At 39.0% G+C, this 14,308-nt stretch overlaps 2 protein-coding genes across 8 annotated transcripts in view; one reads left to right on the top strand and one right to left on the bottom strand.

Annotated features, from left to right (window-relative positions):
* Positions 1-7,365, top strand: part of efr3bb (EFR3 homolog Bb (S. cerevisiae)) — a 33,042-nt gene extending 25,677 nt beyond the window's left edge. For all 5 annotated transcript variants that reach the window (XM_032542298.1, XM_032542296.1, XM_032542299.1 and 2 more), the window contains 13 exons: positions 162-273; positions 524-575; positions 1,213-1,385; positions 1,479-1,554; positions 1,803-1,964; positions 2,177-2,308; positions 2,409-2,476; positions 2,610-2,737; positions 3,045-3,136; positions 3,257-3,305; positions 4,029-4,135; positions 4,236-4,285; positions 4,437-7,365. In XM_032542298.1, the coding sequence (XP_032398189.1) occupies positions 162-273; positions 524-575; positions 1,213-1,385; positions 1,479-1,554; positions 1,803-1,964; positions 2,177-2,308; positions 2,409-2,476; positions 2,610-2,737; positions 3,045-3,136; positions 3,257-3,305; positions 4,029-4,135; positions 4,236-4,285; positions 4,437-4,542 (1,307 nt within the window). In that variant the 3' untranslated portion in view covers positions 4,543-7,365. The remainder of the gene's footprint in view (positions 1-161; positions 274-523; positions 576-1,212; positions 1,386-1,478; positions 1,555-1,802; positions 1,965-2,176; positions 2,309-2,408; positions 2,477-2,609; positions 2,738-3,044; positions 3,137-3,256; positions 3,306-4,028; positions 4,136-4,235; positions 4,286-4,436) is intronic.
* Positions 7,366-8,641: 1,276 nt separating this feature from the next.
* LOC116705856 (pro-opiomelanocortin) lies at positions 8,642-14,033 on the bottom strand. 3 transcript variants are annotated; one of them, XM_032542302.1, is made up of 4 exons: positions 13,801-14,033; positions 13,091-13,092; positions 10,607-10,727; positions 8,642-9,522 (listed from the first exon to the last, which is right to left on the bottom strand). In XM_032542302.1, the coding sequence occupies exons 3-4, from the start codon at positions 10,724-10,726 to the stop codon at positions 8,944-8,946; spliced, it is 699 nt and encodes a 232-aa protein (XP_032398193.1). In that variant the 5' UTR covers position 10,727; positions 13,091-13,092; positions 13,801-14,033; the 3' UTR covers positions 8,642-8,943. The 3 variants fall into 3 exon arrangements, with proteins under 3 accessions (XP_032398193.1, XP_032398194.1, XP_032398192.1); XM_032542303.1 differs by lacking the exon at positions 13,091-13,092 and having other exon boundaries at positions 10,607-10,726; XM_032542301.1 differs by lacking the exon at positions 13,091-13,092 and having other exon boundaries at positions 10,607-10,733; positions 13,801-14,032.
* Positions 14,034-14,308: the final 275 nt, after the last annotated feature.

Here is a 14,308-nt window from a genome sequence, read left to right on the forward strand (position 1 = left end):
GGGGGTGAACTAGATCAGTTTTTCTGTGGTGATTGTTAACCTCACTTGTATCTGTAGGTATGCCTGTGTGTGAGTGTACATGTGTGAGTTTCATACATACTAGTGTTATATAATAGTTTTCTCTCAATCCACATATGTATCTCTCTTTGTGTCTCTCTTAGGTTCATTTGCCAACACTCTACCGACATACCAGAGGTCAGAGGTCATGCTCTTCATAATGGGCAAGATCCCTGTCCCTGGGATTCACCCAGCTCTGCCCTCCACAGGCTCTGGGTAAGTTACTCACCAATACATGTTCATTTCATTTTTTTCCATTTTGTTTTTTATTTCATTTCATGTTACCTTTGTGCAGCATATGCCCAGGACACAACACACAAGCACAAAACTAAATGCTGTATGTTATCTAAAAATATGTTTATGTAATTCTCTATCTTACCTTATTCCATTCTTCAGTCAACTGTACTTTTTGAACAAATCTGAATGTTGGTAAATGAAAAAAGTTCTAATTTGTGTTCATCAACAGGCCTGAAGGTACCAGGATGATTCAGATTATGTTACTTAAATCCTTGGTCCAGGTAAGGTTTCAGCCTTGCATTATTATTATTTTCAAATGTTTCAAAAATGCGGTTCTTTACACAGCTTTGAAGCAGGAGATATCTCGCTGTGTTCCCAGTGCAGTTGAAAAAAGTAATATACAAACTACTAAAAGTAGTTTATATAATAGTGTTATTATACAAGTCAAAAGCTGTAATCCATCAAACTTTATATCAGCATGCAGCTCTTGAGAAAATAATTTAACATAAATCATGTGTGTTTTGGCTGCACTCTTATGGTGTCAGAATTTTCTTGTCCTCATCTTTCATTTTTCTGCACGGCTTCACATTTGTCTTCCCATGACCTAAGGAGTGTTTGCACAGCAAGGCTACTTTTCTGGTGGTCATTTTTACATATTTACCTGAAAGCAACCATCCAGGTGTGACTGACATGAGGTTGACCCAATGCTCACTTCAATCCAAAAGAGTATTCCTGTTACTCATCATGTAATTTGTGTACTTTTAAAAGTATCTTAAATCATGTAAACAAAAATGTTATGTGTTTAAAAACTATTTGTTGCATGCTATAAAGGTGAAAAGCACAACCCTACTGTTCTCAACATGAATGTTCTTCATGTACATGCAAACCCTAAATGGCTTGCAATCATCAATATCTCAGGTGACGGCAGGCTTCCAGACCACCAACATGCTGACGGCGCTGCCCAACTCTTTCCTGGAGCCGTTGCTGTCCTTCTCTCTCACAGAGGATCCAGAAATCCGGCTGCTGGTTCTCCAGATCCTTCTCAGTCTGATCGACAGGCACGACAACATGCCCAAGTTCACCAACATAAGGTGTGCAAAGGAACATGTTTATTGTAGGGCATCATTTGTAGTGTGTTGAGCCAATTGACAATTCGTGTCAATCATTGCATTATCTCTATGCAGCATCATCTCAGACATCTCTGTGCTCAAGCTCAAAGTCGACAAGTGTTCCAGGCAGGACAACTTATTCATGAAAAAGGTACAACTTCTGTCCTGAATACTCAAGTCGATACAAGTCCAGATGAATTTGTCTTTTCTGCATTCTACACTGTCATAATCTCTTATTTTAAAAAATCATATGTCTAATGAAACAAAGCATTAAGTATGTTTCTAAACTTTACCCATGTAAATATGTACACTTGTGATAGAACTGCAGACAAACAACCCCCCTTAAACTCTGAAGTACCCACTCCTTCTCTTCATTCTCCGTGTACGTCATACTTACAGCACGGCCAGCAGCTATACCGACACATCTACTTGGGCTGTAAGGAGCAGAGCAGCGGTCGGCAGCACTACGAGTCCCTCTTTGCTCTGTTGGGTCTCCTCAGCGTGGAGCTGGCTAATGAAGAAGTAGTGGTGGACCTCATTCGCCTGGCACTCGCCTTGCAGGTACTGATGCACATGCATTCAGTCACGCAATGTGTTGTATTTACTTGTTCATTTATTTAGTCAAGGAATAATTGTGGTGTTTGCTGTCGTTACTCCTAATTATCTGCCAAAAAAACCTTTTTAAAAGATGAATGGTGTGTTTGCTTGACTTCCTAAGGCAGGGTGTTTTACAGTCCAGGGGTCATGCTGACGTGTCTTTGTTTCCTGCACAGGACCTGGCTTTGTCCACCGACGAACCTCTGCCCATTTATAACCGCTGTGCTGTTCATGCGCTCGCTGCCGCCTACCTCAACCTCATCTGCCAGCTCACCACCGTCCCAGCCTTCTGCCAGCACATACACGAGGTAAGGGATTGGGCTTCTTTGTGTATACATTTTGTGTGTTGTGTGTTGTGTGTGCGAAGAACCTCTTTTAACAAACTACTTTTTTCCATCTACCCTTCAGGTAATTGAGGTGAGACAGAAAGAAAGTCCCTATCTTTTACCTGAGGATGTCTACGTTGATAATCCCAAGTATGTACCAGTCACATTAGAGTCTCCTTTCCTTAAAACCGTTCAATTTGATATTTAAATATGCAATAATGGCAGGGAATTTTTCCTATTTACTGTCTATCTACAAAAATCTTGACTCCCTCTTTCTTCCAAGGCCGCCTTCTTCACTGGAGAAGGTAGAGGGGGATGTTTTGTTCCTCCAGTCAAAGATCACAGAGGTCCTCGGAGGTAGCGGTTATAACACAGATAGACTGGCTACGCCCTATGTCCCCCAGTATACTGGTAAGAAGCTCAAACAATAAGTCTCTTGTGTGTTGTAATGTAACATTGAGTTCAAACCTCAGCTGTGGCAAAGTGATAAATGTGCTTCTCTCTTAACCTAAATAACGATAACTAATGATGTTTATCGACTTGCCAGCGTGTTACAACTCTGTGTTGGTGCTTTATTGATTCCTGTATGGAAATGTAGAGCTGAACTACTCCCCTGGACCTAGCAGGGATTTATTGTTTGGTTGAGGGACACTTCATCAGGGCAGACCTTTTTCCAGGTCTGGGCCTTAGATATAAAATGTCTGCACTTTCTTTCCAGATGAGGACCGTCTGTCCAAGAGAAAGAGCATTGGAGAGACCATCTCACTGCAGGTGGAGGTGGAGTCCCGAAACAGTCCAGAGAAAGAGGAGGTAAAGGCAAAAAGCATTTACACCAGTATCAGGTTCTCAAACTCAAATATACCCACTATCAGGAAGTTTATATTACCTTAGTACTGCATCATAGTACTTTTTTCTTGTTCTGTTCTGCAGAGGACACCAGCAGAGGAGATCACATTTGAAACCCTGAAAAATGCCATCGGTATGTCCACACACGGAATTATTATTATTTTTTTATTTTTTATTTTTTTTAGGTATTCATGAAATGACTTCTCAACAAAGTATGACCATGTGTCAAATGTTCTATTGACTTATATTGATGGTCCTCCTATCCATCTATCTATCTATCTATCTATCTATCTATCTATCTATCTATCTATCTATCTATCTATCTATCTATCTATCTATCTATCTATCTAGATGGATGGATGGATGGATGGATTTTTATTGATCCAAAAGGGAAATTCCAGTGTTGCAGCAGCAAAATGACACACAGCACACATACAGAATCTACTGTACATGAAATAACAGGATACAACATAAGAACAAATAATTTAAAATATATACAAGTTGGGAATACAAATAAAAATGTACAACTGTTTAACTATAATTGATAAAGCTGTAGATAATGTAAATATTGTATGTAAATACTGTTAATAAGTTGCACTTAGTGTAGTTGTGGTGTCTGTGAGTCTTATCTACCACTCAGTGATGATGTGTTGTGGTTGATAGAGTTGTAGTTGAAACCAGAGAAAAACACAACATGTTAGTTTAGGTAATTTGAAGAAAAGAAAATTCAGGGAAATATTGTGATATCCTTTACAGCTGTAGGAAGAATCACTCAAGCACTAATGCTGCATTGTCACTTTCGACATAAAATATACTGCAGCATTGAAACATGAAGGCCATTTGTGTCTCCCTCTAGTGGACAGCGTGGGTATGGAGGAGCAGGAGAGGGAGCGGAGGAGACAAGTGGTGGAGAAGTTTCAGAAGGCCCCCTTCGAGGAGATAGCTGCCCACTGTGGTGCCAGGGTACAACAAAAACAGTTTCCTTTTATCCGTATTGTTTTTAAAACTTTTTCTTGTTTCAGCTTTGTGCTATTGTCTGATGTGATATTTTTGTCCCTTCTAGGCCACACTACTGCAGAGCAAACTAAATCAGATCTTTGAGATTACAATCAGGTAAGAGTTGTTGCTTTGGGACATTTCAAATCCTATGGTTTTTGAAAAATTAATTTCCGAAAGGGCAATGGTGACATTGATGGCAGCGATACTGACTAGGTGGAGGATGAAGATGATTGACTCATGCTGATTGTTTCCTATTCCCATTCAGGCCCCCGCCCAGCCCATCTGGAACCATTTCGTCTGGTTACGGCCAAAGCCAGAGTCGATCTATACCCATCTACGAGATGAAGTTTCCTGACCTCTGTGTGTACTAGACCAGAAAGGGAAGTTGCAGAACTATTTAACATTTGAGTACATAAAAGGGATTTTGGGAGGGGCAACCGGTCCTCACTGTAAAGGCATCTTGATCATAAAACCACAGGGGAAGAGGAGGAAACCAAAGTTGTCTGAAGCCAACTCAAGAACAAGCCACTTCTTGATTAATTTAGTTGTCTGAAATGATAATTCTTTTGCCCTGTGATCGCAGCCAAAACAAGCTGGCTAATGTCAAAAAACGCAGCAGTAAAACAAACTTTATTTTATTTATTCCCCTCAGTTCTCGTTAGATGTCTGTAGTAACTCCAGCGGTTGGATTTTGAAATTAGAAATTGCCACAAACTGTGAGGGGAAAATTAAAGTGGCAGAATGAAAGTTATTTACTTGGCTTTAAAATGAATTGACTCGTTGCATGCCCTGTTACTGGACATTTTTGATTGCATTAGAATTCTAGAATTCTGGACAATCTTTTGACCCGTTTGTCCCTCACAGGATGCCATACTACCCTAGATGACACAATTAGATTGACTGATCTTAATATTTATATTTTATTTGTGACTTGTTTGTTGATTTTATGGACCAGAAGAGTGTATGTGAATTGGATGCATTTTAATTTTTCTGACACTGTATTTTTGTGTATGTTTGAATATGGAAACAAATATAAACCTAATCCTTCCCATCTCCCACGTTACTCAGCTTTTGAACATCTGACAGTGTTTAATAGTACTGTTTTTTTTGTTTGTTTTGCCTTGTTAGTTAGCCAGAAGTGCTTTTTCTTTCATGACAGGCATTTATTTCCTGCACCTACAGTTTTTTCTTCTTCTAATTATTATTATTTTGTTTTAAGTGGTTTAAATGACAGATAACTGTTGATCTGTGTGCTATCCTCCCAAAGTGAGTGTGCCTTACAGGTGACTCAAGTTGAAACATAAAGAAAAACACACACTGCGCCACATTCATGACCACACTAAACCTCTGAAGATCTGAAGTGTTTACTGTGATGTTTACCAGATCAAATACTAACAGACAACTACGCATCCTTTATTTTTGCTCCTTTCCATATGAACGTGTATATACAGAGAAATATATATGAATCATTAAGCTGATGTACAAAATAGGGAAGTTTGTATATATATATATATATATAGTACATTGATTCTGATTATGGACTCCCACTGCACTAATTGTGTCCGTAGATAAGGGAGAAAGATATAAGTTAGTATTTATTAAAAATAAGTAACCAGCAACACATTAAATCAAAAAAGTGAAATTGACAAGGGTCTAAACAGCCCACAGTATAAATCTAAATCATTTTGAGGCCAGTAGATCACACTAGTGAAGTATGACAGTGAGAAGAAGAGAATTAATGAACCTGAAATAATCAACTTCCATTATTAACCACTGATTTTGAGACAGGTTTTCAGCACTAGAATCATGACCTGAATTGTTGCCATTCCATTCTTAATCCTGCTGGAATAAGTTTGCACTCTGTTTTTACGCCATACCGCTGCTGCTGCAGCCTACAAGCAGTGCACCTCATTCAGCAAGATTTAATAAGTCTTAAAGCCATTACGTGTGCTTGTGTGCACATAAGACATAGGTATAAAAACAAAGTATAATGGCAATAATTTGCCACTAGCCTGGCTAACAGCCCGACTGTTGGTAGCAGATCCTTTTGTGTTTTTAAACTGTACCCTCTGTTGTTGTGCTGTGATGGTCACTTTTGTGATGTTGTAAGAGATTGACCCTCCCGCTTTTGTGAGTTAACTGCATCAGACGTGAAACGCGCTGCAGCCATCTTGTTTGATGTAAACGACAGTGGATGGTTTGTCCCTGATTGTCGTGTCACAGTCCAATTGGTTGTTTGTTTTTATCATTTTTTACATTGTGTCCTCTATATGTATATTCATGTTTACACATGCTTGTAACAGATCTGTTCACACCCCCCCCTCGTGTGTGTGTGTGTGTGTGTGTGTGTGTTCGTTCATGCAGATGTGTCTTTGTTGTCATTATCCAAGACCAAACTCTTCAAACACAGTTTACAGTCTTTGTCCAGTGACTCTTTCCAATACGTTAACGAAGAACAAGCTATTTCAGAGCAGTGTGCAGCTGTCTAAACCTTCCAGTGACACTTTGTAAAATTGTCATTTCAGCGTCTTGCAACTTCGCGATTAGGATTTGTAAATCTACTAGTGTGCTTGTTGTCATTGCATAGTGTATTGTAATATTAACTGACAGTAATCCAATCTTTCTTTTGTCATTACATGTCTGGTTAATAGATCTGTTTACAATGTAGTGCTGTAGGTCAAATCTATTCATTCTGTGAACTTTGCACTTTAAAAACTGGATTACCTAGTGACAAAGGCAGCTTTTACATGGAGAAAATGCCTTATGAGTGTCATCCCTGACTTTGCATGCTAGTGTTGCTGTAATGTACAATAAATATGTCTGTAACCAGAAAATGTCTGATCTGTTTTTGATTTATTTCGTTATTGACGATAGGGAAAGCTTGAAAAAGAAGAATGTTTTCTAGTGTGATCTGGCTGAGATACAGGAAGCATCATCAACCTTATTATTATCATTATCATCATGCAGCATATGGAAAATAATCTTAATCTTGAGTGCTCAGTTATTTGCAGGGTTTAACACAGTATTAAGCAATTGTTCAGCTTCATCAACTGTGCTTGTATTGTCATCCAATTACTTGCCTGTAATGGACTGTTTTGTTTACATGACACTATTTGCATCAGTACTGTGTATTTGCCATTCTCATGCGTGCCATCTGATTGGGTGTTTTATCAGAATTAAATCGGTGTATTTTAGTGGTTCCTTTTCTCCTACTGCTACGGCCTTCAACAGAATATAATATCCAAAAACATTGGAAAAGTTAACTACTTTAGCCCTAAAACTCACACAAATCCCAATTTTGACTGTTGGGAACTAAATAGCCTAAAAATGTACAATCAATTTAAAAAAGTGGTAGCAAAATATATATTTACAATGAAGTCGGCAACTTTGGGCACGTTTGTGTTGCAGTGGTTTACTAGCGGCGTGGCTCTAGGAAGTTCAATCTCTCATTTTGATTCCGATAGAAATATATAAAAAAACTATATTCATTAAAGTTGGTACAGATGTTTATGTTCCTCAGAAGATAATTTGTAAAATTTAGATCCTCTGACTTTTCATTAAGTGTTATTATCAGGTCAAAATAGTGCATGTTTCTGCTACACTGCTAGAAAAAGCATGGGGAGGGCATGAAAAAATGTGTATCTACAAAAGGCTGGCCCTACAGAAAAGGTTTGGGAACCACCAAGCTAACGTTTTAAGCCTCGACACTGTTTTTTTGTCTGTGTATCCAAATCAAGGGACTAGGATAGAAGGGGGTTGTACAGACTGTATAAAGCCCTTTTAGGCAAACGTGTAATACATATTAAATTGACTTGACTTGTCCATCATTTCCTTGTTGATAGTTTTAACTCATGACTGCGATGCTGTATGTCTAATTAGCATATAAAAAGGGTTTTGAAGGTGTTTGCTGCAATGATTTTTATTCATTTTTTTAAGCATTTTACTTATTTATGTTGCTCCTTGAGGCCCTACACATTTTCTTCCTCCCTCCTGTGTATGTTGATTTGACATCTCTACTGTGTCAAAGAGCTGATCGCCAGGCCGATATTTCCTCACTGAATGCTACCGCTTGGCTTTAAATCTAGTAGGCCTAAATATGCCTCCTATAGATTAGTCATCAGCCTCCCCCCCATTTGTCACCCGAAAAATTCTAACATAAATGTTTAGTCATCTTTGTCTTCTGTTAGTTCTTAGCACACTACCCACTTAATAAAAAATGTCCTTTCCAGAGCTCAGCTGCATGGCCTTCATCAGGGGGCTGGTGTCATCAATAATTCTCCTTATAGTTCATGTTCTAAGTTCAAAGTCTGTGCTTATTCAATGAAATCAGTCAAATAACAGTAGTGTTTGCCACAAACAGTATGATCTTTAATATCATATTAATTTACAAAAAGATACCACTCTGTAAATAAACTGGATGTATTACTTTAAACCCTTTCATTCACACCCACCTCCTGCACCACCTCTTTTCAAAACATATAGCCTATAGCCTATTAATAATAACGCTGCACACAAGAAAATAACCACACTCCTAAGAAAGCTTTCAATTCAGACCAAGAAGGTCAAGGTAGTCTGTGGATGCATTATTGTTTACATAAAACTGCCTTGTTTCTTGTCTTTAGTAAAGGTTTTAATGAGACAAACCTGCGGTCCAGGAAAGACACTCAACAACATGCTAATGATAGTGACAAGTTTCTGTCATTTAAAATGAAGACCTGTGGGTACCTACTAACATGCAATGGATTTTTAGATTCTTTCAACTACTCCCCCATTCAGCCCACTATGTTCTGCACATCCTTTACTATATTGTTCCTGAAGAGCTTAGGCAGCTGCCCCTGAGGTTTCTTCTCCCACGGTTTCATGGAGCTGCCATTACGTTTGGAGGCAGGCGGGCTCCCCCATCTGAAGTGACTCATCCGATAGGTCCCGTCTGTTTTCTCGTGCGAGCTCAAAGGGTCATGTGACAGAGTACTGACCCTCGCCCTTGGCGCTGCCTGGTTTTGACCTTTTCCACTCAGCTTCACTTCATCCTCATAGCTGCTCAGCTGCCTGCGAGCCTGAGGGAGGAAGCTGCCCTCAGACGAGCCTCCTCCCTCCAGAGAAGAGACGAAAACCTTCACAGGCCGGCGTTTACGGCCTGAAGGTTTACCCCAGCGGAAATGCTCCATTGAATAGGAGCGTCGCTCGTCACTGTGGGCTTTCAGATTGGTCTCTGACATCTTGTTGGCAGACACCAGGGTGGCCAGAATGATGCTTAGTATTAGGTCATCATCATTATTAACCTTCAGGGCAAATGCAGTGAGCTGTGGGAGTTTCATCTGGATCACAGACATGCACAGCTGAATGCAGTCCTGTGAAAGGAATCACAGAAACACCAACATGGTTGAGTTGAGAATGATACACTATTGAGCAATTCACTCTTTTATTACTTTGACACTGTGTTAATGTATAGGCTCCCATTAGTTTAAACTATGCCAAACAGCAAAGTTTCTAATCACAATTATGCCGATGATGATTTTACACAGGCCTATCTGAAGTATGGGCTCATAGACTCCCTGAAAATGTGCACTGAGAAAACCAATGTGCAACTATAACTTAAAGTAAAAACTGAAATAGTAAACTCTCTCATTGCTGCCTTCTTTTCTTAATTACATTTCAATCAATGAAATGACTGATAATAGTAAAAACGGCAATAAAAATATCCCAAACCTACGTTGAGATGTTAAAAATGTGTATGACTAATAATCCCAAATATATTCAGTTATATATTCAGTTAAGTCTCACATAAGACTAGCAGGAAATCTTGATTACTTGATTGATTAACTAAACATATGTTTGTCTCAGGTATTAATCCAAACATGGAGGTGCTGGTTGTGTACCTACTACTGTATGTTGAAAAGTTGTGGAGCAAAGTCTGTAAAGATCTTCACACTTTGCAAACAAACACACGTGTTTGCCATTGCTTTCAAGATGTGCACAATACATTTAGTTTGTCACAATATAACCTTCCCTCGAGGTCCGTTAGCAGCTGTTCTGGAGCTTTCAATCATATCACCCAATCTCCCCTAGCAGATAGAGTTTACAATGTTGTCATTGAATTGATGGATATTTAATTTTCCATTTTTATGAGCTTGATAAGGGCTTCTCGGCCATGTCGGCCAAGTGTGATGTCATTGAAAGCTCCATGACAACTATTAAAAGGACCTTGAGGAAAGATTGTTTTGTTGACTGCTGTTTTGAAAGTCAAGAATGCTAAAAATAATTACTTTTATGACGCTATTTTAGTTTGTTTTTTTCTGTGCCCTATCAAAGCACTTTGAATGACAGTACCCTTTGGGAAATCCTTTACAGAAATATAGTTGCCTTGCCTGGTGATGGCAGTAACAGAGACGAAAATAAAAAGAAGACAACAATGTACATGATAGTTTGACCTACCAGTATCCTTCCCTTGTTGTGCAGGTCATTGCAGATGGAGCTGTCCCAGCACACCGACCCTAACCCGGGGTGGCACACATATGCCATCACCACCACTAGCAACCACCATTGACACATCATCCTTAACCTGGGGTGGAGAACAGAAACACAAATGAGTTGAAAAAACAAACCACTCTCTTTAAAAACAAGAAGAGGCGTTAATAACAGGACTGTCCCAAGTTAACAGTCTCAAATAGCCATTTAATCTTGCTTAAATAGGAAGAAATTGCTGCTTTTGTGAAGAATAGGGCTCTCTTGATAATTGCACTTGCATGACACTCCCTTCCTTCTTTACATCACTTGGCGTGTTTCAACACTAAGAAAATAGTTGGATTTGTAGCTTTGTGTGTCATGGCTGACTAATCGTCAGCTTAAATACCATTCATCAACATTCCTTTTCCAGTATCTCATGTATTCTAACAGATGGCCTTGTTTTTCTGTTGCACATTAATTCTATTTAAAAGTGATTGATAATGAAAGCCCTGAGAAATGTGATTCAGTTCCCAAAAGGAGGCTGGATTTAGGTTTGCGGTTTTTAATCTTAAGGGAATGTATGAATATTGTTAGGTACGGTTGGGAAATGGAGGAGGATCACGCCTTTGTTTTTGTAATTGGTTTGGGAGAGCAGGGCAGGGGCTTTATGGTTTTCTTCCAGATCTTGCTTTAAGTTCCACTGCTCCTGATGACTGCCATTTCTTAATTACATTCCCAACAGTGGATATTGGCATCTGAAAACCCTTTGCTATCTTCTTATAGCCTTCTCCTGCTTTGTGACTATTTTCAGTATCAGTTTTCTAGACAACTGCTTAGAAGAAGCCATGGTGCTGATTGTTGGGGCGAGGTCAGATGAGTCTGGGCATTTAAAACCTTAAGATGGACATCACCTGGTCTTTTCAGACGATGATTGAGAACAATCCATGACACTGTCAGGTCTCAGCTTTCCAAAGGGGGCGGTGCAAGCTAGAAATTCTGCAGGGTGCCCAAACTTTTGCAGACGCCATTTTTTATTTTGAAAGTGTAAATGATGGAAATAAAATCTAACTTTCTTCAACATATTATATGATTGTCTAATGTGTCATTTGATGCCTTTTGGAGATTTTTCCATCTTTTCTTGGCTTCTTTATGCACATTAATACAAATTTTTACCTTGGGTGCCCAAACTTTCGAGCCCCACTGTAAATGGTTTTCATTGTTAGTGGCAGATCACCATCCCTGGCTGCACTGGATAGGTGGCTTCATAGGCACGTGAAATGAGGCATGCATGTAATCCAGCTTTATTTGATTTCAGTTTTTGGTCTCTGTCTCAAGCCTCTTCCATGCACTGCCCTTCTCCATTCATCCACCAGATGCCCTCGTACTCTCCCAACCGACTCTTACTTCCAGCTGCGCAACTGTTTCCACTTTCCCTTATCAGCCCTGCAGCCTGTAACCGGCCCATTCCATCTCATTCGCTGCCAGATTGTCAATTTTGTTTGCCCTTGTGTTCCAGCCCCGTGAACCTGTAAACCTGAAACACATTTTATTCCCCGTTCTTTCAAGCCAGGAATTTTAAATATGAATCATTCTGTGGTTCGGGCATCAAGCATGCATTAGAAAATACATTTTTTAGTTTTGTTGTAATGCTATTGTGTGGACAACTGATTGTGCTGTCAGCAGAAGAAATAAAATCAGTGTTAATCATGGGATGCAACTTTAAGAATAATAAGTAAGAATTATAACTCTGGCCCGTAACATGAAAATTCAGTTTGATAAACACGATGCACATCATTTATGGTTTACATAATTTTGGCAATTCATATTTTTACTGCTTGTATGCAGTTTGGACAATGTATCATTGTTCCATTAAAATATTAAACCTCAAATAATTGGGGCTGAGTTGAGATATCATGGTGCAGGATGTTGTTTTCAAGGTCAAGGGAATAGTCTTAAGCAAATATGAATGGCCCTAAACTGTATTAATGTTGACTCTGAAGTTCATGTAGTAACCCTGCTGAAAGAAATAACAAAAAGCAAAAGAAAGTAATGCAACAGTCCCTTCATAGCTGTTCAAGGGCACACAACAATAATGATGATGGTAATTTAGTAATTCATTACTTCAGTAAAAAGGCTTCATTTCCTCAGCTATACTGTCCTTATGGACATTAATAAGGAGACATGCAGCCAAACGTTAGGATTAAAGGTGCTTTGTGAGATTAATAGCCTGCAAAAGTTACATTTTGTGACAATGAGTGATGGACGTACACAGATACATGCAAGGAAACAGAGGTATTGTAGGAGGCTGCATTCATTTGGGCCACACACAATCCACAAGCAATAATATTTCTTAAGCGATTAGAAACATGTACAAATTATTTCAATAGATGACTGCACTGAATGGCCTCCCTCATGACGCATCTCCACCAGGCAAACGCCTCTTCTAATCTCTTTGCTGCTGTTTGTTATCACTTCTTTGCTTCCAATTCTCTCTCTTTCCATGTTAAACCATTCATTTAGAAATATAGTCTTTAGGGGGTTAATTTTGTAGAAGCTAGATGACAGAAAAATTAAACTTTAAGATTAAGCACTGACCAATTGATACTTGATTATACTCATATTTATTTTATTGCATGTTTCATCTTGGTGCAGTGAGTTTTCTATTCTTTTTGGGAAATTGTATGTTGTTGTTTCCCCCTCCGTTCTCTATAATTCTAAGGAGTGACTCCTTAGTGGGCCATCCTCTGTGTAACTCGGGCAGAGGGACTCTACACTCTTCTTCCAGTATGACTCACTCAGCTGAGCTCTGCTCTCCACAGACATACTATCATAAAAGAAGCCTGAGCGCGGTGATCAAATAACCTTATACATTAATGATATATGAGTTTGTATGAGTTATTTAAAAGGTTTATAAGTTAGATTAGTGTAAATAGAGGTTCATGTTAATGGAAAGCAATTAATATATCACACAAACATGCACATTATTCAAATAGCTGAGGTGTAACTATGAAGTATAAATCCACTTATTATAATTTACACAATAAATTGAGCTGTACATGTCAGAAAATCCTAAATCAGTTTGTGAGGGTTAATCAATGCAATAGTGCTTATTTGTCCAGAAAAACCAACCGCTAATAACAACCAGACACAATTTGGATCCATGTCAACAATTTCTTTTTTACCTTTTCCAAAAACGTCCTTTTCCTCTCTTTTTGTTTTTCTCCCTCCGTTTGTCCACAGATCTTCCAAAGTGGCAATTTTCAACTGTGATCCTTCTCCTCCTCTTCTGCTTTCTCTCTGCTCTGCAATGAAATGCTCAGTAGGAGAGGTTCTGCTGCTTCCTCAGAAGAGGAAAGCTCTTTTTATAGACTCATGAAGTGTGGATCTCGGACTCTCATAGCCTCAGGGTTTGATTGAGGTAAGGGTCCTCCTGCCCCTTTCTGGATGGGGAGAAGTGTGTATTGGTGTGTGTGGTAGGTATAAAGACCACCCACCCACTTTTTAATCAATGGTGCAGCTCTCATTCCCACAACAACAGGTCAAACATTAGTGATCTAGTTAACTTGCTGCCCCCCTCTCCCTCCTCCTGCTTCTTCTTTTGTTTAGGTTGCAAGTAACCTTAATAGGTGAATATAGAAATATATATATATATATAAGAAATATATATATATATATATATATATATATATA

Source organism: Etheostoma spectabile, chromosome 18 (assembly GCF_008692095.1).
Source record: "Etheostoma spectabile isolate EspeVRDwgs_2016 chromosome 18, UIUC_Espe_1.0, whole genome shotgun sequence".
Taxonomy (NCBI): domain Eukaryota; kingdom Metazoa; phylum Chordata; class Actinopteri; order Perciformes; family Percidae; genus Etheostoma; species Etheostoma spectabile.